Source organism: Candoia aspera, chromosome 8, assembly GCF_035149785.1.
Source record: "Candoia aspera isolate rCanAsp1 chromosome 8, rCanAsp1.hap2, whole genome shotgun sequence".
In the NCBI taxonomy this organism is placed as follows: Eukaryota; Metazoa; Chordata; class Lepidosauria; order Squamata; family Boidae; genus Candoia; species Candoia aspera.
In genome coordinates, this window is record NC_086160.1 from 66,452,778 (window position 1) to 66,479,817 (window position 27,040).

At 38.4% G+C, this 27,040-nt stretch overlaps 1 protein-coding gene across 4 annotated transcripts; it reads left to right on the plus strand.

Moving 5' to 3' along the window:
• Positions 1-26,652, plus strand: HELQ (helicase, POLQ like). Of its 4 annotated transcripts, XM_063310719.1 has the most exons (18): positions 19-333; positions 3,489-4,203; positions 8,484-8,662; positions 8,902-9,102; positions 13,005-13,077; positions 13,869-13,966; positions 14,821-14,919; positions 15,741-15,886; positions 17,319-17,558; positions 19,047-19,188; positions 19,883-19,987; positions 20,179-20,401; positions 20,723-20,880; positions 22,556-22,654; positions 23,371-23,544; positions 24,062-24,175; positions 25,365-25,499; positions 26,532-26,652. In XM_063310719.1, the coding sequence occupies exons 1-18, from the start codon at positions 142-144 to the stop codon at positions 26,607-26,609; spliced, it is 3,171 nt and encodes a 1,056-aa protein (XP_063166789.1). In that variant the 5' UTR covers positions 19-141; the 3' UTR covers positions 26,610-26,652. The 4 variants fall into 4 exon arrangements, 3 of the variants coding, with proteins under 3 accessions (XP_063166790.1, XP_063166789.1, XP_063166791.1); XR_010068442.1 differs by lacking the exon at positions 26,532-26,652 and having other exon boundaries at positions 1-333; positions 23,435-23,544; XM_063310720.1 differs by lacking the exon at positions 23,371-23,544 and having other exon boundaries at positions 15-333.
• Positions 26,653-27,040: the final 388 nt, after the last annotated feature.

A 27,040-nucleotide genomic window follows, 5' to 3' on the forward strand; every position in this document is an offset into this window, starting at 1 on the left:
TCCGGGAGAGGGGGGCACGAGAGAAAATGGAGCCGCTGCCGCTCCTCGTTAGAAGCGGCTCAATTCTCCACCTGCTCCTCTGGCATAGCACCGGCTGACCCGGGGGTGGGGGGAGCCCGGCGAGGGCTATACCGCTCTTCCATGGAGGGCGGTGGAGTCGCTAGCAGAAGGACGCAGGAGCGAAGGCGGCGGCGGCGGCGGCGGCGGCCAGGCCAAGGGGCGGATTCGCCCGGCAGAAAAAGCCGAGGCCGGTTCCGCTCGTCTTCCCCGCCGGCCCGCAAGAAACTGAACTCGGACGAAAGCGAGGAAGCGCTGGAGGAACCGAAGCCGGAGGTACCGCCGATTCCAGGCCTCCCCCGGGCGGCAAATAGAGCAGACTTGAGGCTGGGAGACATTATTATTATTATTATTATTATTATTATTATTATTATTATTATTATTATCCGTGCGGACTTGAGGCTGGGAGACCTGGTGGTGGTGATTATTATTACTATTATTATTATTATTATTCAGCAGCTAGGAGTACAAGACCTGAGCTAGAGGTCCAGAAATAGAATTGCCAACTCACTTTTGGGTTGTTGGCAAGAAAACTGCATTCCAGCGGCGGAGGGAAACGTTTATAAGAAAACGGGGGAAAAGCCTTAAATAGAGGCAAGACTGATTAAAAACAGAGGCAAATATGAAATCAGTTTATTTTGGAAACGTGAGAAAAATAAATATAGCAGACATACATAAAGAGTCTGCATGGAGTAGTTGTTAGCTGAAAAAAGAAAGAAAGAGGGTCTTAAGAACCATTCTTAAGATTTGATACAAGGAAGGAACATCTAAGGAAAATATTAATCGTTGGTGTTACGTTACAGTACTGTTTATTTTTGTGCTGTGTTTCAACCAAGGCTCTCAAGAAACATGCTGCAGAACAGAACTCTAAAAGATGTAGATCAAATAATAATATTAAATAGTACAGAGGTGTTCTTAAATAGTAGTTTAAAAATAAATAGTGGAAGCTAAAATGACTAGTCATACAGTTTTTAGGCTGGGTAAATTTTTCTGAGTGTAAGCTCTAATTAACAGCGTAGGTGAGTAAAGAAAGGTTTCATGTACATGCCATGGAAATTTCAAGTTTAAGAATAGTATAAAATTTTTAAAGTTATAAATTATTTCTAGGCAAATTGTCATACTATTACCAAATTATGTTCCTCTTTATTCATCCCTGATACGAACGTACAGCATCTGACTGGCTGTCTCTTGCTACGAACAGCAGAACTGAAAGTAATAAAGTCTTAGATGAATCTTTTTGCATGCTTAAGGTAGTCTGTTTAGGTCCAGCTTATTTCCTAATAAGTTTATGGGTTGTTGTTTATTCGTTCAGTCGCTTCCGACTCTTCATGACTTCATGGACCAGCCCACGCCAGAGATTCCTGTCGGTCGTCAACACCCCCAGCTCCCCCAGGCACGAGTCCGTCACCTCTAGAATATCGTCCATCCACCTTGCCCTTGGTCGGCCCCTCTTCCTTTTGCCTTCCACTCTCCCTAGCATCAGCATCTTCTCCAGGGTGTCCTGTCTTCTCATTATGTGGCCAAAGTATTTCAGTTTTGCCTCTAATATCATTCCCTCAAGTGAGCAGTCTGGCTTCATTTCCTGGAGGATGGACTGGTTGGATCTTCTTGCAGTCCAAGGCACTCTCAGAATTTTCCTCCAACACCACAGTTCAAAAGCATCTATCTTCCTTCGCTCAGCCTTCCTTATGGTCCAGCTCTCGCAGCCATATGTTACTACGGGGAACACCATTGCTTTAACTACACGGACCTTTGTTGTCAGTGTGATGTCTCTGCTCTTAACTATTTTATTGAGATTGGTCATTGCTCTTCTCCCAAGGATTAAACGTCTTCTGATTTCTTGACTGCAGTCAGCATCTGCAGTAATCTTTGCACCTAGAAATGCAAAGTCTTTCACTGCCTCTACGTTTTCTCCCTCTATTTGCCAGTTATCAATCAAGCTGGTTGCCATAATCTTGATTTTTCTGAGGTTTAGCTGCAAGCCAGCTTTTGCACTTTCTTCTTTCACCTTCATCATAAGGCTCCTCAGTTCCTCTTCGCTTTCAGCCATCAAAGTGGTATCATCAAGTTTATGGGTGCATTGCTATAAAGGTGCAAACAAAATATTAAATTTGTTTCAAATCTAGAACAAACGCGTTGTGGCTTGGTAGTTTAGACAAACAGTTTTGGGCAGGTTGCATTTGGCCAAGCTGAAACCTGGAATATTATGGAGCTTGTAGGGAAAGGTTGGTAAACCTTACCTTTCTCTTGCCTCCTCCTCCTCATGGCCTACCAGACTTCCCAATACTTTTGTTTTTTCTACTTCCACTTATTTATTTATTATTTAAATGTATATCACCGCCCATCTCCCCCACTGGGGGACTCTGGGCAGTTTACAATAAAATAATGATAAAAACATATCAATCTGAGTTACAGTCTAAAAATATAAATAAAATAATAAATATAAAATCCAAGCCGAGATGGAACGACAATCAATAAGGGGTGCTATGGCGCCAGCTACCCCCAGGTGGAGCTGTCACCCTCCCCATCCCAAGCGAGGCGGCAGAACTGGGTCTTCGATTTCTTCCAGGAGTCCCGGAGTGAAGAGACCCGTCTCAACTCCAGGGGCAAGATATTCCAAAGGAATATCTTAGCTGCTGCCACCACGACCTTTCAATTCAAGTGCAGAATATCCAGCCAGCTTACCCATACCTTTTTGATTTGTGGGAGGAGTGGGTGGGCCAGTTGGGTTTGCCACACTTGAATTCAAGGCCAGTGGTGCTCAGTGATGGTGGCTGGTGGGGGTGGGGGGTGAAAAAAGGGCATTGGAAAGAGGTAGGCTAGTAAAATAGAATTCCAGATTGGCCAAGAGCAAAATTTTGGGCTCTTGTATTATTGGGGGTGGGTGTTGCAGAGACATAATACACCCATTAAAAGTCCCCTAAATTTGTCCTATCCTCTGTAAAGATACATTCCCTACAGTACTCCAAATATGCAAAAAAAAAAAAATGGTTCAGAATGCCAACCATTCCAGTGACGTCACAACATGACGCACCATGCCTTCTATAGACCCTCAGGCATGGCTGAAGGTGATACTGTACTGTGATCTCCAGGCCAAAAAAATGTCACCTATCTGTGCTTTCTCTAATTGATTCCGTTCCTGAATTGGCCTAAAGAAAAAGTTTCTTGTAATGTTCAGCTGACTGCTCGTGTTAGGCTGTTAAAGATATAAGGACAGTTCTGATTTTTTTTTTGAAAAAGAGAAATGTCTTGGTCAGGAACTCATTCATGGCTTTTGATAAGCTGTTATGATTATTGTAAACAGTTCTGTGGTGTAGTAACACTATTTCATCCTAATAGTTGTAACTTTTGCCAAAAGAATGAGTATTTTATCATCCTGTATATAAATGCTCAGTATTAAAAAGTCTCATTCACCTTTCTTTTTCTTTCAGTATTTTGACAGTGATGAAATGTTTGCAGACTATGACAGCTTTTCTGGCAACAGCTCTTTCTTAACTGAAATTAACAATATAGAGCAAAAGTGCATGCACTCTAGTAGGGATGGTCTGGATTCTGACAATCCAGATCTCAGCGCTGCTGTGCAGACTGTAGGCGGAGATACTCAGATAAAGAACGTGGCACAGGTATTTTCAGTGACAAACACTATGATTAGCTCCAGAAACACAGGAGAATATGACTCTTTGAAAAAGATGAAGGAACGGGATAATAGCTCAAAGCCTCAGGATAGTCATTTAGAATGTCTTCCGTCATCCCAGCTTTTATTTCTTCAACATTCAGATGAATGTTCTCAGAAAGCAGCAGTCATAAAAGAAATATCCTGTCAGCTGGAGTTCCCAGATCTACTGTACTGCAGTGATACAGAAAATAATAAAAAAGATGGTGAATCAGGGAGAACTGCTTTGTTTGAACCAGGTAGGCGAAAGAGTCTGAAAGACCATCTCAAAAGTGCGATGGCTGGGAATGCCAGATCTTCTGCTCCATTGGTTTCTAAAAGCAAACAGCTGAAAGAAGCTATTGTAACTGAAGAGATGGCCATTGCAGAGAGAGCTGACAACTTGGCTTTTCTAGATATTGGTCCTTTCTACGGTTTACCCACCAAAGTCAAGGAGCTACTTCTACACTTCAGAGGAATTGAGAAACTTTATGGTAATACCCCAAACGCTGTTTGTTGTAACCTTTGCTGCTATGATAAATTCCAGTTCAGTGCAACCTTTGCTTGTTTTGTTTCTGAAACTGAATTATTTTATTTGTTAGACTGACATTTGTATAAGAGATTTAAGTTGCCTGACTTTTCATTCCATTGAAGTAATCTTTGAATTGTTGGGCAGAAAGCATGAAGGCTAGCTTTCCATTCTTATGACATCTTTGGCAAAGCAGCCACCCAAAAGAAAACCTATTCATTCGTTCATTCATTCATTCATTCATTCATTCATTCATTCATTCATTCTACTAACGTACCACTGATTCTGTAAGGCTTATGGTGCTTTACAAAACACAAAACAATTGACCAAGTCATCCATACCAGTTTAAATGTTTATGGTAAATATAAATAAAAAGAATAACTAATCCATGTAACAGCAATTATAAATTATACTAATAGGGATAATGAAAAATCACAAAATTAATGAAATGATAATTTAATTCTCAATGTACATACATTACATGGAACTAATGAATTGTAAATGTGGAGGAAATTCATTTTTTAGGATGGAAATCTACAGTGGCAATCAGTTTCAACTTGTAATTTCAGTGATAATTCTAGCATTATAAGCTACATAACCTACTTAACTTTGTTAATTTCTTATAGTCAGAGAACAGCTTGCAAATAAAATCAATACAATTTTAAACATTGTACAAACTCACTCCATTCATGTAACACTGTCTCTTACTGCTAATAGAATCTTGCTATATTTTTTCTGGGTCCTCCTGATCTAATAGGATAAAATTGATTTTTGCTTCTCAATCATTGCAAACCTGTTATTCAGAATATGTAATATTCCTTTCTCATGAGTCCCTGCACTAAGGGCATATGAAGAATACATGTCTAATGGACTGCCAGATTTCTTCCATCTGCATTGTTAGCAGATTCTGTCATATTGCAATTAAAAGCAATAGTCTATGCTGTGGTCTTCTTAGTAAAGATATGATTGATGAGCTGATGATAAAGCTTTTATCTTTTCCAATAAGTTCAAATACTTTTTCACATTAATCCAAACTTATATTCATTGCAATATGTTTAATGCTTCAGTTTGCCAAATGTTACATACATTTTCAAGTTTTTGCCTTTCTCATTGCAGTTGTGTGATTTAGTGCACTTAAAAAAAACTTACTGGTGTTTGTCTCGGATCACAGCAATGCAAATTGTGATCCAAAATAATAATCTAAAGAAACTGCTGAGTATCACTGGCTGGATGCTTAAAAAATAGCAGTACTTCATATGTTCATATCCTGAAACAATGCTTAACTATCTCCAAATCCTTATTAATTTTTAATACCTAAGAATGGAAATCAGCAAGCTATGAATTTAGATTATCACATCTAGAAATTTCATTCTATGCTGCTTTTCTTCTGCCCATCACAGCAATATGAAGAGCTTATAGGGTACGTGCCAGGCCTTGTCTGTTCGCTGTAAAATCTCCTATGAATGAGCATTCAAGCCTTATTCTTTTGTGGTGCCCTAATAGACCACAACTTTTTCTGTCATATAACAATGCATGTGAGAAGAATGGCATTTGTGTAAAAATGTCATTAGGTTGGTTCTGGGGCCAGCAATGTCCACAGGGTGGGTCCAAAAAGTCAAGATGGTGGGTGCAGCCATGCGGTTGAAGTGCTGCACATTTTTTCATGATGCAGTGCACATGAGGGGCAGAGCTTCGATGGCATAGACATACCCACCATCTTGATTCTCCTCTCCCCCCACTATCTTAAAGCTCTGTGGCCCTGAACAGATGGAAGATAGCTGGACTAGAAATAACCTGAGCCGTCTTTATTAGAAGGTAAAAAAATGAATATTAAGCAGGACAAATTAATTGTTCTCATTCATTCTTGCATTATTGGAAGTTTATCCATTTCTTCAAAAGTCCCAAGAATAACACGACAAAATCTCCCAGCTTTTGATCATATCTGTTAAACAGATTTTTCAATTACCAATCAAAGCGAATATTTGTAGCTCAGGGTTGAACTGTGGAGTCCTTGGTGCTCTCTGAGCCTGGTTGTTTTCTTGCAGACGTTTCATTGCCAGGCTAGGCAACATCTTCAGTGCAAAGAGGGAGTGGGCCTTGCTCTCAGTTTATACACCGTGGCTTGCCCTGCTTGTGTTGGTGGGGGTGTTGTTCTCTCCTTGGGAGTTCTTTGACTGGGCTGTTGTTTGCTGCTTGGTTGATGGCCTGAGTTAATAGTTCCTTGATTAGGGTGTATTGTGCTGTTTGATGGTTCATCTGGTGTTAATCGTAGTGTTGATTTTAGCATATTTGCGTGTTGATTGCTGGCAAGGGAGTGTACTGGTCTTTTGGCTTTTCTATTGTCTCTTTTGAATGGTATGTAAATGTTGTTTACCTCTATGTGTCTGCTGATGGCTGCTTTGTCTGAGGATAACTGTGGCATACATCAGAAACATCTCAGAAACCACCAACAGACTATTACAACCACATGGCATCACCGTAGCACATAAATCAACTAAAACTCTTCAAAACATATTAAGCAACCCAAAAGACCCAATAGCCCAAGAAGAAAAAGCGAGTTATTTACAACATACAGTGCGAAGACTGTATGTAGGACAGACAGGCAGAAGACTAGCAGAGCACATCCACGAACACCAACTAGCAGTCAGAAGACATGATGAGAACTCCTTAATCTCACAACACGTGGACAGACTCAACCATAGTTTCAACTGGGAAACTGAGCATCCTAAATCAAGCCAAATCCAAAAACGCCAGAGAATTCCTGGAAGCCTGGCACTCAGACAAAGCAGCCATCAACAGACACATAGAGGTAAACAACATTTACATACCATTCAAGAGACAATAGAAAAGCCAAAAGACCAGTACACTCCCTTGCCAGCAATCAACACCCAGATATGCAAAAATCAACACTAGGATTAACGCCAGATGAACCATCAAACAGCACAATACCCCTCAATCAAGGAACTATTAACTCAGCCAGTCAATCAAGCAGCAAACAACAGCCCAATCAAAGAACTCCCAAGGAGAGAACAACACCCCCACCAACACAAGCAGGGCAAGCCACGGTATATAAACCGAGAGCAAGGCCCACTCCCTCTTTGCACTGAAGATGTTGCCTAGCCTGGCAATGAAATGTCTGCAAGAAAACAACAAGGCTCAGAGAGCACCAAGGACTTCACGATTTTTCAATTATTAAAATCCCATCATTCATTTCCTACTATTACACTTTTGTGTGATTACTGCTCCTCTTTGTCACAACTATCTAAACTAACTAAAAACATGATTCTGTAAAATTACCTGCAGATTGTTTCTTTGGGAAACCAAAAAGTAATTTGGTTTTGTTTACATTGTATCTCAAATCTTGTCAGTATTTTCAGCTTTCAAAATATTCCGGTTTTCAGCTTTCAAAATATTGGAGCCTCCAACACAGTATCTGCTCATCCACACAAGTCTATGCATTTGTTACATGTTTTTACATCAGATTCAACATACATCTTAAATTACTTCTGCATTAGTGGAAGAAATGTTATATGTTGACTAATTATTTGCAAGTAAAATTCTTCTACAAGTTCTTCCTCAGTGGAAGAAAGCATAAGCATGGGAAACCATCCTGGATCTCATTAGAAAGGTAATTTAAAAAACAACATTCAACTGATACATCCATGTAACAGAAAGCTATACAACTGGAAAAATGCAGAATAGGGGTTGTAACATATGCTTATTCCAACATGATTATCATACTGAATTTCCAAGCCGAAACTGAAATTCCTCCATGTTTACATTTCAGTCCAATAGAAATTACATGAAATGCAAGCCCATTTTTTCCATTAAGTATAGCATCCTCTCATATAAGAGCTGCTGCTCTACAATACTTTTACATTTTTTATAACCAGATAATAAATAAATAAATAAATAAACCTCTTGAATGTGCTATACTGTTCATGTCAATGCTGTGATTAGAACTTCGTCAGTGCAATGTCAGTTATACTTAAACTAATACATTGACATTAATTTCATGTGTGTACTGATACTTCAGGAGCAGGTTCTCTTTAAATGTTGCCCAGGTACTTACCTGAACTATGGGTGCTTATAAAATAATACAATTTTCAAATGAGTTTTCGCTAAAGGTCCTGTAGTTTGCCAAGTTTTCTTAGAACCCCCCAAACAGATTCATTCTGATCATGAATCACTATGAATGCTAACACAGGAAAGGAAAAACATAAGAAATGCCTTTTAATTTTACAGACTGGCAGCATGATTGTTTAATGTTTGAATTCCTGCAAAAGCGAAAGAACTTAATATATTCCTTGCCAACCAGTGGTGGAAAAACACTTGTCGCCGAAATTTTAATTCTTCGAGAATTACTCTGCAAACAGATGGATGTTTTAATGATCCTGCCTTATGTGGCTTTGGTCCAAGAGAAGGTGCGAAAACCACACGTTATATTCATCTGCATTACTGCATTCGATTAACTCCCATCCCCACTAGGGTTCCGGTTGTGGTAGGCTGAAATGTGTTTGTACAGCTAGGATTTCAGTTCTATTACGCTGGGGGTGGAGGGGGGCGGGGACCGATACCTGAGGAAATACATGCATCCTATTTGCTGTTGTGAAATTGGAACATTGTAAAATTATTTTTTCTCATTTTCTTGGTTTTATTCTAGGTTGGGAGTTTGTGTGGTTTTGGAATGGAACTAGGCTTTTTGGTTGAAGAATATGCAGGAAGTAAAGGAAGGATTCCTCCAATCAACAGAAGGCAAAAGAAGTCGGTGTACATTGCTACTATTGAAAAGGGGCACAGCCTGGTGAATGCCTTGATAGAAACAGGAAGAATCAGTACCCTGGGTCTAGTTGTAGTTGACGAGGTTTGTTACAATATTTTAACTTTATTTAGTATTTCCAGCTTGTTTTTAAAATTAGCATTATGCTGTTGATTATATTTATGGTAATTTGACTTTTAACAAGCTGAAAACTATTCTTTTCAGGAATTAACAATCTCATTTGGCAGTATGGTGTAGCATCATTATTTTTTTGGAAAATGTAGTAATGTTACAAATAAGTAGATTTTAGTGCTTATTACTCCTTATTTCTACAACAGAATGTCAGTTTGAACATAAAACATCATGAAATGTTTTGTACTGTATAAGAAGCTTGAGTTTGGAAGAGCCCTTGTGTGTGTGGGGGGGAACCCCTTACATCATTCTGGAGCAGTTGCAATCAGTTTTGCAGATGATTTCCACTGAACTAGGTCTTATTACCAGATGATTTCCACTGAACTAGGTCTTATCTGTTGCTGTTATAGTCGCATGGGTTGTTGTAAATGGGGAACTCCCATTTGTAGGCAATATTGCTGCAGAAGGAGCAACATTTTGCTATTTTGTTCTAGACTGGGCAGTCCTAGCATTCACAACAGGGGAGGTCTGATCTGACTAGCCTCCTGGAACCCTAGCATTATAGCTAGATGTCAGCAACAAGTTACGGCCTTGGTGGGTTGCCATTACAAAAAACACTCCAAAGCATTACTTGTGGCATGATGCTAAGAGGATGAAATGAGTAAGGCGCCCCTTACTTGCCAGCAGAGAAGCACTAATTGCCTAAAAAATAGACACAAAGTCTGGTAATAGCAAGACAACCTTGAGCTAACAAAAAATAAAGGTGGGATAAAAATCTAATAATAAATACAAAAAAGACAAGCAAAATGCCCTAGTAAAGTTAATTAGTCTTGATGATGTTACCAGACTTGTATGATGATGTCTATTTTACTGCCACATTTTAGCTCTTCTCTCCATCACCGATTGGCTAAGCTGTCTGTGTTCATCTGTTGGCCAGGAAAGGCAAGTTATAAGTAGCTATTAGTCTGCAAGCACTGTAGACTCTCAAAGAAGTAGTGCATCTCTGTTGTGCATGCATCCTGTTGACCTTATATCATTTTAATGGTCCTGTAAAACCCTGCTTGGTTTTATTTTAAGATCAGAAGACTTCAGCTATGGGAAGATTGATTTGGACATCCTCACTTTGTAAATATGGTTCTCAGCAGTTGAACCTAATAGTGGGCCAGAAAACAAAGTCTTGCCATCCAGCATTTTTACTCTTGTGTTTAAAAGTGGCTAACAGCAATAAAATATTTAAGTCAGATTTTGCTACCGTCCTTTCTTCTGTTTAATATTCAAGATAGTGATAAACAAAGCACTAACATTTTCTTCTCAACTGCTCAGGCTGAGAAGAGCCATAACAATAGTTATATTAATGTCATTAAACATCTGTTCTACTGAGTGACATCAAAAGTATGTGATAATGGAGCATTAAATGTCAGGAAAAAAATAACTCCTCAAGCTCAGAAGAAAAGACTTTCCATACCAACATTTCTAGAATGGAAATTTCATAACTGATACACAAATATAGAGAGACTTTTGTATTTAACCTACAGTAGTAAGACAGCACAGTGTTGGTGGTAGCAAACTTCAGGGCTTAAACACACAACCTCCTTGGTTTGAAGGTGCCTCCTTACCACTTGCAAGGAGATGCCCTCACAATGGAGCCTCTGTCTCGTTCCCAAGCAATGGGCTGAAGCCTGTTCAAGCTGTTCCAGCTGGAAAATGGTGCTTTCCTGGAAGAATGGAAGAAAATCTCCCATGTGGACATTCTAGATCATATGGAAGATCAGCTTCCGGAGGTCATAAATTTGTTGCGTTTCAGTCTATTGAATGCAGTCTTGGCTCCTTTCATCTGGCCACTGAGCCCTCTGCCTCAGATCTTCTATTTTTTGGTTAGGTCAGACAGAATATGGACCTCATGTAAGAGCAGATGAAAGTCTATCAGGAGGTCAACCTCAACCTTCATTTTTTCCATAGCTGGAGCAAAGACTGCATTTCTTCAGATTCAGGTTTAAATCATAGGAAACTGCCAGCCTTTTCGAAACAGGTTCAGCAACTTTGCCTCCCCAGGATCATGATTGCTTCCCATTCTTGAAACTTTATTACATTTATTTTCTCATTCCTCTCCCTCTTGGAACAGTCTCGTCTTCCTCTGCTTTGTTCCAACAGCATCACCTGTCTGCACACTTCTTAAAGAAAGGCTATGGGAAGAATATGAGGGGAAAGTAGGTGACAAAGCAACACGTGCTCTTTTTTATACTTTATTTCTTTCCGTGATGGAGTGCCTAATAGACTTTGGGAACACAGAGGGGGCAGCAAGACAGCTGAGGGAGAAAACGGCTATTATGAAGGAATTCCTCGGCATTTTTTTATTTTACTGTTGTTTGAATTTTCATCTGGCTTGGATGGTTCAAGCTTGTGTTGGGGGCAGTGACGGGTGCCAGTTCCGCCAACATGCTGCACAACCTCCTCCTCCTTAAAAGCACCTAGGCTGTGGGTCAGGATCACACTTACATGCACAGATAGATGCAGCTGCTCACCTCTCTTCCTGGAATGATGGAATGGGGGAAGAGGATAAATCATCTTTCTGCAAGAATGGATCTCTTTTGCGGAAGAAGGGAGGGAGTGAAAAGGAAACTCAGAGGAAAGAAGGTGCAAAAAATGGGAGGAGACGCTCCTCCCTCCTTTCTCCTCCACCCGGAATAACATCTGACACAATAGCAAATAGCATGAACATGCATGTACATGTACCTTTCATCCTTTCTCTTCATTTTAAAGAAGAAGAAGAAGAAAAAGATAATTCAGGGAGAATGGAACTCTCAGATGATTAAAGGAAAAGCAATGGAGGAAGAAAGATGCAAAGTTAAGGAAATGCAAGGAAAAAGTTTAAGGGGAAAAGGAAAGACGGAAGGGGAGGGCTTTCCATACACGGAACTATTTTCATGAGCCCAATCACAGCCAATCACTGCCTTGAAAGTACCCATGTTGCTTTCTGTGAGGTCAGCAACACACCAGCCTTGTTGCTGAGTGTTGGAAAAGATGGGCTGCAAGGGCAGCATTTTTTCTGAATCAGCAAACTTCCCTCCCCTGCTGTATGGATGAGCCCTCCATGTAACAACAGGAATTAAGAGTTGTTATCTCCAAATCGAAAGAGAAAGTCTGTGCAACCTTCTCAGTCCATTGGTGCTTTTAATTTAGCACCATCATCACAGTCTGAGAGTCCCAGCACTGTGACTTGATTCACCATAAAAAGAAGACCCATGTGAAATCTAAAGTCCATCTAGTCCAGCACATTTTCCCTCCAAATAGAAAAGGTCACAAACAAGGTTGGAGGCAATAGCCATTTTTATGGTTGCTCCACAGAAATGTTTTTGGTGGTACATTAGTACTAACTCTGAGGATTCAGTCATCATGATCAATAGCCACTGACTGACTAGCAGGAACATCCCACACTCACAGAACCAGAAGCCAGATCCCACCTTGTGTGCGCCTGCTCCTAAAAGCCTCTATGATTTGCCGGTTATCTTCAGACTTGTTCTCATCCTGGATCCACTGGCTTGTGAGCTTCAGTTGTTTCAGTTGTGTTCAGTCTTCAGCTTTAGCCAACACTAAATAGAATAAATTTTAACACAAATATTAGTCTGTTGCTCTTCTAAAATACACTTTTCAAATTCACTTTTGCATTAATGATCTTTGGAATTAAACTTTTGCTGCCTCCTATATGCTGGAGAAGCTTTATGCCTCTAACGATATGGGGATGGGGGAGTAGACATTGCAACACACAGCAGAAATATCAAGGGAGTCTGTTCTGATTAATATTTCGATAGTTTCTAAGTACTCAGTAAATTATTTTCTCAGTTTTGTGATTTTCTATATCTTTTTCTCATTTAAAGTTGCATATGCTTGGAGAAGGTGGTCGTGGAGGTACACTAGAAATGACCCTTTCAAAGATTTTGTATGCAAGCAGTAAGTTAACTCTGTATAATATCTGGAATTCATATTCTGAAGTTACTATATATTAAGAAGTTTAGTTGTGGCGATTCTAAAACCCTAAGAAAAGGCTACACACTGTATTTACCTGAAAGAAAGACTCTCCCCAAATAATATATCTTAAGATGAGAGAGTTATCTTAAATTTGCTGAAATTATTGTACGAGAAAGAGTTTTTTTTTCCCTGTCTAATCTTACTTTGGAGGTAGAGAGAATAATAGCACAGTTCATATAAAGTGTTATAAACATCATTGGCCAGATTCTGGCTTGCAAACTATGCATGGCTTAGCATTTTTTCTAGAATAGAGAAATATAATTCTTTAAAAAAAATCAGACTCTTGTGAATATATGCATCTTGAAATTTATTTGGTCACTACTTTCTATGCATGCAGAGAGAAGTTGCATAAAATTTACAGATACTCCTATGACTGTAAATTCAGAAGTAATTCACATTGATCTCAGTGAAACTTAGTTATGATTGACTTACGTTTGAAGATTTTATTATGTGCCTTTTAGAATAAGGAACTTTTGTCTTCTCGGATGCTTGCAGGAATGTATTTCATGCTGTTTGTATTGAAATAGCATTCAGTACAGTTGAAAATAATTATAACATACTGATTCTGAGATGGAAGCATAGTGGTTATATTTTTATATAAGCAATCTTTATATTCTTTTAATATTTTTGTTTGCAATTTGGATTTTTGCAGATTTAAATTCTTAAGTATGTGTATTTAGCACTTAAGCCTGATTTGTTTCATTTTTGTGTAGAAACAACTCAGATCATTGGAATGAGTGCAACATTAAGAAATGTTGAAGACCTACAGCAGTTCCTGAAAGCCGAATTCTACACAAGTAATTTCAGACCTGTATGTTATTGAGTTCAAAAAACATATTGAACTTGCTAAGAAGTAAATATTACATAATGACAGAGTTGAATGGATGGTGATTACAAAGGCATTTTCTTTTCAAGCTCTATAGAGAATTTGGCATACTCTGCTTGCAAAAAATGAGGAAATTGATTTGAAAATGAAGGTTCAGTCTGTTGTTAGTCTCTTTGATGCTTGTATTTCCTTGGTCAAAGTTCTGAAAATGGCTTTACTTACTTGTCACAATAGTAGAAGAAGAAAGATAAAGGTGTTTTTTTTCTTGATGAAACAATATGGAAAATGTCCACCTTAAATAAAATGAGTATTGTACTAGGAAGTATCTCAATCCATCTGCTATTTAAAAAAAAAAAAAAAAGAACTATGGATGTACTTACTGGAGGAAAAATCTATGTAGTATAGTAGTTCATTTGTTGGACTGAGATTAAGGAGATTTAGATTCAAGTCCTCAATCATGGAAGTCATTGGTGATTTGGGCCAGTCACTGATTGTCCTAAACACTGTGGAGTCCTTGGTGCTCTCATGAAGATGTTGCCTAGTCTGGCAATGAAACATCTGCAAGAAAACAACAAGGCTCAGAGAGCACCAAGGACTCCCAGTTCAGCCCTGAGCTACAAATATTCGCTTCAATTGTCCTAAACACTTCACAGGGCTACAGTGGGGACAAAAATAACAGAACTCCATATATGTCCCTTGGGCTTGCATAGGAAAGATGAGATTTAAATATGATGTTTAAGTTGCTGTTATTACAGTATAAAAAAATTCTTTTCAAAACATCTTTTCCAATTACATTCATAGTGTAATCTAATTATTCTATGTAACGTTTCATAATATAGGTTGAATTGAAAGAATATGTTAAAATACAAGACAGCATCTATGAAATCGATAGCAAAGCAGAAAACGGCCTTACATTTTCCCGTCTCCTTGATTTCAAGGTAATGCAGCTAAATATGCAGACCTTTCATTTTGAGTTTGCAACTTCGCTTTCAACCACAGCCTTTTCAAAATTATTCCCTAGCACTGTGTTATTTGTTATTACTAGCACCATAATAGTCTCTAAAACAGGGTTTCCAAAAGTGTAAGTTGTACCTCCCTTCTGGAGGTGCAGACAGCGTCCAGGGGATATGTGAAGAACCTTTTAGTTGTACATTGTTACAATAAATCCACCTTTCCTAAAATACTAGTTTCAAGTGAGTAACACAGTGGTGAAGGAGGAACAAACTTTGCTTTTTATTTTTTATGACTTCTTTATTAAAAATAAAGTTTCAAAGTATTGTTTTCATTGTTCATTTGTTTTCATTGTTCATTTGTGTTCATTTGTTCATTTCTGTTTGGATTTTTAGGGGAGATGTGTACATTAAGATTACACTAAAGGGAGGCGTGATGGCAAAAAGTTTAGGAACCCCTGCTCTAAAATATCATGTGTAAACAATGTATACTTAATTTTCAAATTATTCCTATACTTTTTGTACATAATTTAATTGTTCTGTTTTATTGATCTTGATTCTCCTGTCTTAGGTGGGAGATGTAAAATGTTGAAGAACTAAATGCCTATCTTGTATTTCTTTTTAGAAATTATTTAATAGATTAAACACATAGAAAGCAAGTATTTAAAACAGGCATCAGGTAGGGGATAGCTTTGTAATTTGCTTTCTTTATATCTAATTAAACATATTGAAGCTTAGCATGAATACTTTGATAAATTGAGATACAACAATTTACTTCCATTTAGAAATAAAGCTGCTTAATACTTTAGTATTCTAGTGATCTGCAGAAGATGGATCCTGATCATCTTATTGCGTTGGTCACAGAGGTTATTCCAAAGTACTCCTGCCTTGTCTTTTGTCCTACTAAAAAGAACTGTGAAAATGTAGCAGAAATGATATGCAAACACATAAACAGGTACATTTCCTACATGCACTTTAATTACTAAATTAACATTTTCACGGATATCCTGATGTCAGTGTTAATTTGATGCAGACCTATTGTATCTGCATCCTAAACAAATGTAAGTTATTTCAGGGTACATTTATGCTAGTATCCAAGAATAGCAATAATGGTGCGTAGGGTTGGGAATTATCCTGTCCAAAACTCAGGAGAGTTTCTGCCAGTCAGTGTAATTTGAACTGATCCAAAGGAACCAATAGTATAGATGTAATGGTATGTGAGAGAGCCAGTTTGGCCTAGTGGTTAAGGCACCAGGCTAGAAACTGGGAGACCGTGAGTTCTAGTCCCACCTTAGGCTCAAAGCCAGCTGGATGACCTTGGGCCAGTCATTCTCTCTCAGCCCTAGGAAGAAGGAGGCAATGGCAAACCACTTCTGAAAAACCTGCCAAGAAAACTGCAGGGACTTGGGCAGGCAGTCTCTGAGAATCAGACACGATTGAATGAATTTTTAAAAAAATGTTATGTGGAAAAGACCTTGGAAGATGGGGCAAAGAGATGCTGCCTAGGGAACAGTCAGATAAGAGACAGCATAGCCTACAGCTGGATAGTGGGCGGGGCAAGAGGCTCAGGAGGGACCCTCCCTAGTTTCTTGGGCTGTAAAGGAGACAGCGGGAGAATTGTACTTTCAGACTTGCAAGAGACTTTGTAGCTTTACAATAACTTAGAATTAGCTTATCTGGTCATGTTTCCTATCTGGTCTACCGGGTAAGGCTGACAATAGCTTCCTACTGGGCCTCTTCTCGTTTTCCTAGTATTGATCTAATTCACAGTCTAGTAAACCAGGTCAAGTGCTTTCTTCTATCCCATACCTTCTTCCTTTTCCTTTCAGCAAATCAGCCTTGGCTTTGGAAATTAGAGTGTTTTACAACATCCAAGTTGCAAGACTGGTTTTTATCATTCTTTCAGAAAAGTGGAATGGGCAAACAAAAGACGAAGTTGAAGTACAAAGGCACACTGCTATTTGTACTTCAGACGAAAACGGGATTGTCAGCCTGAAATCGTTACATCCAGCTGATGTCCTCCCTTTTTGAGAGCAGTTTCTCTCTACTCTTTCTTCATTATTCCAGTTTGATATTATGTCTACATGGTGATTAACATTACCCAGGATTTACTTTTAACCTGGGCTCAAATCCAGAATGTGGAACATATCCAGGATGTGGATGGGGAGGGGAGAGCATATTCCATGGTACTTCTCCAGTCTCTTAATAATAGCTAAACAGCGGAGAAGAATACATCTGAACATTTTCTTTTGGTGAGGTGATGCAATTGATCATTCCTCGTTCATCCTAGATGAAAACTACCAGTTATGTTTGAAGCAAAAGTGCCTTGTGTACAAACTCTCAAGCTGGAACATGCCCATTGTCTAATGCTACTTTTTCTTTACTAGAGACCTGAAAAAGATTAAGGAGAAAGAAAAATATGATCTTCTAAAAGAGTTAAGAAGCATCTGCAGTGGAAAACTGTGCCCGGTTTTGAAACGGACTATTCCATTTGGAATTGCTTATCACCACAGCGGCCTTACCAGCAATGAACGGAAATGTATAGAAGCAGCTTATTCCTCAGGCCTCCTCTGCCTGCTAACCTGCACATCCACACTTGCTGCGGGAGTTAACCTGCCAGCTCGAAGGTTATAGTACTGGCTTTTCCTTTTATATTCATCCTCTGAAACGTGGTAAAAATTCTAACAGTTCTTTCACTAAGAAGCATGAATCCACAAAAAGAGACCTTGTGGCACAGCACAAGGGCTGGGCTGTGCTCCCTGAGGATCCAGGTTGGCTCCCTCAAACAGCAGCTGGTGGGATTCCAATGATTCAGTGTTCTTTTAACTTTAAAAAAAGAAAAATCATCCATACCCATTAAAAACTAGAGATTAGAACCACATCTTTCCCAGAATGCTATTTTTCTGTTTGCAGGGAATTACTTAGAGACAGACATTCAGTCATGCGAATCCCAACAGAAGCCTGAAACAATATGATCTAGAAAGAGAGTTACCAACTTAAACATTGATAAGTACTATTTAAGCATAGCTTACCTTGCTTTTTTAAAAAATCAAAGTTCTGTTTAGTTCAGTATTCTGATAGCATAGAAAACGTAAGCATGTAAGAAGGCAATATCCCTTTTTTGCTTCTGTTCCCTAGTAAGTAGTATTCTGCGATGCTGTTGTTGTTAGTTGCCGTTGAATCATTTACGACTCATGGCGACCCTACAGTACGCATAACAGAACGAAATGCTGTTCGGTCTTGCGCCATGTGCCTGACTGTTCCAATGTCTGCATCCATTGTTGCAGTAATTGTATCAATCGATCGCATTGAAGGCCTTCCTCTTTTCCGCTGGCTCTCGACTTTACCAAACATGATGTCCTTTTCAAGCAATTGGTCTATAATTATATCGTCAGGAAAGACCGATCGCTTGAAAAGGATTCTGCGACGCAGAGGCGCCAATACTGGAGGAAATACACAAGCAGTAACTCCCAACAGCTGTTGATAGCCTTATCCTCCTTAAAGATGTCTAATCACCTGTTGGCCTCATGAGATGATGGCCCATGTGCCGGAATTTTGAGATAGTGGGCTCCACAGTTCAACTGTGCCTGCCTTTATTCCAGAACAAATGCATAATGACTGAATGAGACCACAGCCATCTGGATTTTATTATATTTGGTAGTTGAGAAATTGTTTTAGAGGGCATTTTATTGGAATTTTATTATTATATATTTATTGTTTTATACTGCAAATCGCCCAGAGTCCCTCTGGTCAGAGGAGATGGCCGGTGACAAATCTGATAGATAAATAAATAAATAAGTATTGAAGTAAAGACTTGGCTTGATATTAAGTGTACTTGTGGCTTAGCATACCCCATTTTAGTCAATCATTAACGAAGTGCTACGCATTTTAAGCATTCCAAAAGAAGGCTCTGCTTTCTCCTGGGGTTATTTTTATTTTAATATTTATGATTTCAAATATTGTATGATTCCTGTATTACTGAACAAATGTTCAGTAAAATCTACCTTTACCTAAAAAGCTATAAAAGTATTTTCAAATACTTTTTATTAATGAGGAAAAGTAAATGTTGGATATACCTGAGACGTAATTAAAGTATATGTCCATTAATTTCATAGGGTTATTTTAAGAGCACCATATGTTGCTACAGAATTCTTGAAGAAGAATCAGTATAAACAGATGATTGGCCGGGCTGGTCGTGCAGGCATTGACAACGTTGGTGAAAGTATTCTGATTGTGCAAGAGAAAGACAAAGAACTGGTAACTTAAGTGAAAAGAATGGCCATGTTGAGATTTCCAAATCATCAGGATTAATTGCTTAAATAGTAGTGGGAGGAGTTCCAACATATAAGGCCTTGGTCTGAAATATTTGTTCCTTCTTTTAGTAAGTATATTTAAGGAGTGTTTTACTTTATAAGGACAAATGGTTCTTCATAATTATGTCACTGCTAAGTAACACCATAACCTAAGTCTACAAATGCTTGCTTCTTTGCGTTAGTAGAAAGTGCACCCTGTTTTCATCCATTTACAATGCGATCGTGGCCTTTAAGGACAGTTGTATTTATGGATTAATTAAAACAGTTAAGCTATCCTGCATCGTAAAAACTCAAAAGCAGTCCCTATCTTCTATCCCCCCCGCCATTTTCTTGAATAGATTGGAATTACAATAGTCACTATAAAGCAAGTGATAATGCACAGGTACATGTCTTGTGGGAAGATAATGCAAAAACATGGGACTACCTCTGAGAAGATAATGTCCCTAATGATAGATGACTTGGATTAGTGAGACAATGCAGAGCAAGGTGTTAGTTGCAAGAGATGATATGATTAAAATAATGCTCTTAGGATAGAATGGAGCAGGCATTTCATAATATTATATGCACATGTCATAATCATAACTTTTTCTTTCCCAGTTGTAATATTTCATTAACATGTGCTGTAAACTTGTTTTAAGGTTCGCAATTTAATCGCTAGTCCCCTAGAAAGCTGTTACAGCACTCTTCCGCTTGAATTCAACAAAGGCATCCGAATCTTACTCTTATCGGTGGTTGGCTTAAAGGTAATTCTAAAACTTTAATTGCCAGCTACAGTACTTTAATTATATATCAAAGAGAGCCATTGGGGAGCAGGAATTTAGAAGTAAAATAATGATAAAATTCTCTGCTATCATGGCTGTAGATTGTTTTTCTCCCAAACTAAGCCTTTAGTTCGTCTTAATTTATTCTTTGACCTATGATAATTCTATTACAGATAGCAAACAGTCCTGAGGAAATTTACCAGTTCATGTGTGCAACCTTACTTAGTGTACAGCCACAGCTCCTACCTAAGAAGAAGAGCCTGCGGGACATAACTACGGAAGCATTACAATGGCTGAAACAAAATGGGCTGCTGAAAGAGAAAGAAAGCTCTGACGGTGAACAGAATTGTGCGCATAGTCTAGGGATCACTCAGTTGGGTCGGGCTACATACAAAGGTAAAAGACACGTTTGCCTTATCGGCTAAAATGCAGTAAGGCAGAATTACTGTTGCCAATAAGCAGGATGACGTGGTCACCTCCAGAAGCATCCACAGGGTGGTCACGGGGGTGGAGGGAGCAAATGATGAAAGCGGTGGGGCAATGCAAACTCCACCTGTTTTGTGCATGCCTAGCGATATCATAGGCACATATGAAAGGCTGGACCTTGGAGCATGACGCTGCTTTCATTGTTTTAACAAAAGGATCAGATCCTGTGGATGCCTCTCCCCACCTCAGGAAGCAGATTGTGTGTGATGTTTCATTTTAAACCCACCTTAGGTTCAATTGAACTGGCATACTGTGACACCCTTTATGCAGACTTGAAGAAAGGACTTGAAGGACTAATACTTGAAAGCTGTCTTCATTTGATCTATCTGATAACGCCATATGATATGATTCCTCAGTGTAGCCCAAACTGGATGGTCTATTTTAAACAGGTAAAAAGACTCATTGGGTGTCTTCCCCTAGGTCTAGTGTAATAGAAAGGAGTGTTCTTAACAACACTGGGACAATTAAAGTCCTCTCTTGTGTGGTACTAAAGTTCATTGGGAAGAGATTCTTGCTTGATGTTGGTTTTAACAGCCCCTCTGCCTAGACAAAAAGTGTATGTTTATTTGTTCTCCTTTGTACCCCCATTATAAATGAAATTGATCATTTCATATAGTCTGATATCAAAGAGGCTAAAGTAAAGAGATTAAGATCATGCACATACAGGATTTAGATCTTTTGAAAGCTCCTTTGCTGGTGGGAGATATTTATTTTTTGTCTTATGCTAGAAGTTAAAAATTAAGAGCTTTTATGCAGACATTCAGATGTTTACCATATACATTGTGTTTTATTTCCTAGGGAAAGGGTATGTAAAGTACTAAGCAAAGGGCTCAATATTTATTTATTTAATACATGTATAAACCATTCCCACACAATCACATCTCAAAGCAGTTTACAAGTAAAAAACTGAAACGCAGTGATTAAAATTGCAAGAAGTTGTCATGAAACCCAAGTTCATTAAAATGATGAGGTAAGAGGAGGAAGAGAATAAAAACCGAGATCATTCATCCGAGAACTACACAAAAAAGCCCAGGCTGAAGAACTAGGTCTTTCTTATGCACCTGGGGAGAGGGACAGGCACTTTAGCATGCCAGTGCCATCACTGGGAAGGCTCACCTGCAGGATTGCCCCCTGCCAGGGCCTCAGAAGTGGCCACTTTCAGTAGCTGCCCCTATTCTGTGGAAACCCCTCCTAGCAGAAGTTCAGTCTGCTTCATCCCTCCTGTACAAGACAGAACAGGTAGGTCTTCATCATTTTCCTGAAGCTCAAATGATAAAGACCTACAGGTTCCATCTTGTACAGGAAGCGGGTGTATTATAGCTGAAGGTGAGGTTTGCAGGTGCATGATGTTTCTAAGTTCTGTTTTTTTTTTCTTTTATTAAATTCTGTTATTTTTAAAAATAAGTTTCTGGGTATTATTTAATGTTGACATTGTTAGCCACCCAGATCCTCTGGGAATGGGCAGCATACAAATTCAATAAATAATAAATAAATAAAGGCACTCTGCCTCTCTCAACACACACAGCTGGAGCTTCCCTGATCTTGGTAATCAAGGAAGCAAATATGTTGGGTAATGTGAATCAGAGAGGGACTGTGATTTTGAATGCTTCAGAAGGGGACTTGACTTGCCCCTCTCTCTTTTCAGACAGTGGGTCAGTCTGTTCATGGTGAATTGACATATGAAAATTCACCCAGGAAGCCCTCAAATCCAGGACATGAAACAATCCCACCATAATTCTGGTCTCAAGTTGTTTAGGGCTTTACATGTTATAAGCGAATGTTGAATGTGACTTGGTGGCCCTGCATTTTCTTCCTACTTCTTTTTCAGCATATTCATTCGCTGAAAAATGTATGTCTTAGGAATAGGGAGGCTGGGCATTCTGGGTGCCTGAGGCCTCCGCTTCCCAGCAGGATGCACATATCTTTGCATTCATCCCTATTTGAGGCAGAATAGAAATAAGTACAATTAATATTTCTCATGTTAAAATAGGATAGATCGTGTCCTATATTTTCTATTTGCTTAACCTTGGGTCTGAGTGGACTATATTTTATTTATTTATTTAGTACAGTCAACTAAGTCTAATAGAACAACAAGTAACAAGCATTGTTGGAGTGCCAGAGAGCTTTATTACCAAAAAGGCATCTGGACAAGCCATCAAGAATGTAAGAGAAAGATTTGTTTACTATACAGTGTATTTGAATGACTGCTGGAAAAATACATTTGTGATTACTTATTTCAGTAACTATAGGTTTCTCTTCGTTCTCATTCTCTTCTCTCCTGCTATTAAAGCTCCTTGTTAAAGTAGCAACGGCTAAATAAGAGGGCTTTGAAAATATTTCAAGGATTACTGAAATATTGGAGAATCCCATGTTGAAATCTCCATCCTGATGTACCATGAAATTCATTGGGTGACATTCATTGGGGATTATTATTGCTCTAGCTATAGCTGGGAGAATAGAGTGGAAGAGAGGAAAACCAGATACATTGCCTTGACTTCCTTGAAGAAAAGGTAGAATTCAGTTGTAATCTTATATATGCATTATCATACAAACATAAAAAGAATTAAGAACTAAGTCATTTGATATTGTGTATGTGGTATGAATTAGCAGGAAAATAAGTGGTTTTTAACTCTAGTCTATTTAAGGATCACTGAGCAGCAGAAAAGGTCTACAGTAAGATATATTGTTATAATATTTCCATTATTTATATTTCCAATTCTTTGTCAGAAATGCATGTAACTATGTCCCTTAGATACATGCTTAATGTAAGCATGGGAATTGAGAAATGTAGAGTTACACTATAATTATTTAATGAAATAGAAGGTTGCAAAAGATTTTATGTTGTTTTCAATTTCTTCATAAACTTGATATCTTCTTAGGAACTGGATAGTAATACTGTTAATAGACTTTACTTGTCCTTCATCCTTCATTCCTTGCTGAAAGAGACCAACATATGGGATGTGGCAGAAAAATTTAATATACCACGAGGATTTGTTCAAACTCTTCTTAATTCAGCGGCTTCATTCTCCTCCTCAGTTTTGCATTTCTGTGAGGTAATACTGTATATAACAGCTAAATAATTCACTGGTGGAAGACATCATTCATTACTTTTCTTTGAAAAAAAAAATCACTAAGTTATAATTTGTTTGATAATCATCTCATACAATTTCCTTTCTTAAATTTAGAACCAATTTCCAGTGCATTACTTTGTTCCCATGCTGAACACTTTTCAAACTGAAAATAAATAGCAGACTCATAGACATCTTGTAATTTTGTATATCTCATTTTGAAACAAATCACTGATACGGATTAACCCGTAGTAATAAGTGTATTGACATTCTCCTTCAGCTGGTTATTTCTGTTGTTACCAGGTTGATGTGAAAGATTCTTTCTTGTCACACTGTTGCATCCAGATATGTTGGGGCCCAATTTATTGCTTTTATCCACTGTAAACATTAATTTAGCTACAACTACTGGATCACAATAAGAGAAGAAACTGGGCAGGGTTTGATTGATAACTTTCTAAATAAAATTGACCAACAGAAATGTTGTTAATATGCTTTCTTACAGGAGCTGGATGAGTTTTGGGTTTATAAAGCTCTCCTGCCAGAACTTACCAAGAGATTAACCTATTGTGTTAAAGCAGAACTTATCCCTCTTATGGAGGTAGCAGGAGTTTTAGAGGTTAGTAAACTAATTTGACAGAAAAGCTCATTTAGTACACTTGGGAGCAGGCAGGGCATCTGGATTATTTTTAAAAATGGGTTAACTGTGAGGATTCTCAGAAATTCAAGCAGAACAGAAGGATGACTTCTGAAATTTCTTCTAGTTGGCTACTGCTGCCTGAAACGTTCCCGTTGCAGGCAGAGAATCAGCACATTGGCAAGCATCTTCAGTATAAATCCTACAGCTGAATTCAGAAGTGCCTTGATTAGGATGCTTCTGCTCCATCAAGCCTACTTTGCCATGTTAGCTGTTGGAGATCAAGCTCTGTTTTGCAAATCAGGGTGAAGATAGATACGGGCAGCTATTTATTTTTCAGTGGAGAGTCATCATGCGTCTGTTGTGGGCTGCGCAGAAGTAGTTCTTTGAATGCTTTTTCTTCTTTGAATAAATGTACACCTTTCATATTATTTTGAAGTAAATACTGCTGAAGTTGTGCAGCGCTCCTGAAGTAATCCTAGCAGCAAACAGCTCTCTAACTAAGTGGAGAAAATGAGACTGGCAATATTATGTTTTGTCATCACTTTTATGACTGTGTTTTAACTTCACTGGAAACTGTTTGATCAGTTTAAAGGTGGCTCTGCGACAACTTTTTAAAGTTAAAATATGCCTTCTACATATTCTTTAATGCTGTCTTCACCACCTTGTACAGTAGAAATTGTCTTAGTCTCCATAAAGCGTTAGAGGAAGACAAAGAAAAACTCTCGTAAAAATTTGATGAAGCATTTTCTATATGTTCCCCATAAATCTCCATCCATAAGCTCCTAACCTATGGAAGTAGTACAATAAAAACATTTTCAGAGCCCTGGGTTTTAAACTAGCATTTGAATCATATGCTCATTTTGTATTACAGAGTTCCCAAAAAATCTTACTGAAATGATAGGAGTGCTGAGAAAAAGATAACACTGAACAAAAATTAACTATTTTCTCAAAAAAATCAAGAATGACAGAATGACATGCCGAAAAAGGGGCAGTGCTTAAGGGCTATCTGTGTAGTTCTTAAGAGTCAGAACCAATTTGACGGCACATAATCAACTTGCGGGCAGAGTTAATCGTTGGCTATTCATTAGAAGAGGGTAACCAGAGGTTATCTTAAGTCTTGATTCACTGTTAGCACTTTCCTTCAGTTAGCTTCCCCTCTGCTTCACAGGCTCGAGCCAGGCAGCTCTACAACTTGGGCTATAAAACTTTAGCTCACTTGGCCAATGCAGATCCAGAGGTTCTAGTCAAGACTGCTGCGCATTTGTCCAGAACTCAGGCCAGAAAAATAGTTTCATCAGCAAAGGTAAATAAAGATGCAGTGAAAAACTCTGAACCAGCTGCTGCTTGAGTGGGGAATGGTCTTACACAGTCCTCCGTGGAAGTCAGGATGAAGGATAATTTCATCATCCTGCCAATTCATCTTTGGCAGGTAGCCATTCTATCATTTAAATTGCTTATCTTGAGCCTTGTGGATTTGGGGCAGTTGGGATGAAATCCAGTGTTGTTTTGGAGAAATCGGTCAGTCAGTTTCAACCATTCAGTCGTGTCCAGCTCTTGGCAACTTTATTTATTATTCAAATTTTGCTACCACCCATCTCTCCCAAAAGAGGGACTCTGGGCGGTTTACAATAAAATTAAGACTATAATAATAGACAATAAATATATTATAAAAACAAATTACAAATATAAAATACAATACAAATAAGTATAAAATCCAAGAGGTTAATGGACGAGAGCTCTCCATGCAGCCCTATCAAGCACGGCTTCTTCCAATTGCTGGATGTTCATCTTGGTATCTGTTTTGATGGTGTCGAGCCAGCATATTCTTGGCCTGCCCCTTCTTCTTGTTCTGCTAACAATTCCTAGCAACCCTGACTTCTCTAGTGAGTTTGCACGTCTGACATGGCCAAAGCAAGTCCTCCGTAGTCAAAGTAAAATATATTTGGAGAAATATATACTGATATATTGGGTGTGTTGCTTGAAAAAAGGCACTCTTGGTTACGATAGGTAGAAGACTCTTATCTGTTGCAAGGATCCCTGCAGGATTGCAGGGCACTTGCGTTGATTGTGGATCAGGTATAATAGATGGCAGATTCTGCCTTTGTTGCAAGTAAAACAAGTGCAGTGTGTGTGTTTTCTCCCAGATTAATCAATGTGCAGGCATCAATTGATCTGGGAGAAAATAAAGTTGGAGGCCTCATAAGAATTAAGGCTCAGTCTAATCTCTGCTCCCAATGATCCTTCTAACAAATAAATATATGTCATCTTGGGAGCTGTGTGGTTTCAGATAAACAGTAAACACATTAAAAAATAATTTGACTTTTTTGTCTTGCAGATGGTCCTTGCTGAAAAGACTGAGGCTTTACAACAAGAAGTTGAAGAATTATTGAGAATACCTACCGATGTTCCATGAGGCTTATTTTTCCATATGAATTTGAGAATCAAAGATTATTTCCTGTCCTGATCATTGCTTGTACTTACTGTATATATTAATAAAGCTTATACATCAGAAAATATTTCAAATATTCATCAGTATACTTTTTTTTCCATACATTGCATGGGATTTTTTTTTTGCAGTCTGAATTATTTTATCTTTCAGAGGGATTATCATTAATGACATGATTTGCATTTCAGTTCAATGTCATTATGTTTTCATTGTCATATTTCTTTGATTTATTTCATGGCTCTTAACAAGATCATGTTGGGAAGTTAAGTTTGTTCTTTTCTTTGAAATATATTTTGGGGGTTATCGAGGAAAATTAAATTATAATGGCATAATTGACATGGCTTGACTATATTTGCTAAATTATATATCAAATACGCTTTCAAATAGTTTCTTCTATC

Coding starts and splice junctions, on each gene's coding strand:
- HELQ (XM_063310719.1), top strand. CDS start 142: ATGGAGGGCGGTGGAGTCGCTAGCAGAAGGACGCAGGAGCGAAGGCGG. Junction 13,967..14,820: donor ACACAAGTAATTTCAGACCT/GTATGTTATTGA, acceptor TTCATAATATAG/GTTGAATTGAAAGAATATGT. Junction 25,500..26,531: donor AAATAGTTTCATCAGCAAAG/GTAAATAAAGAT, acceptor TTTGTCTTGCAG/ATGGTCCTTGCTGAAAAGAC.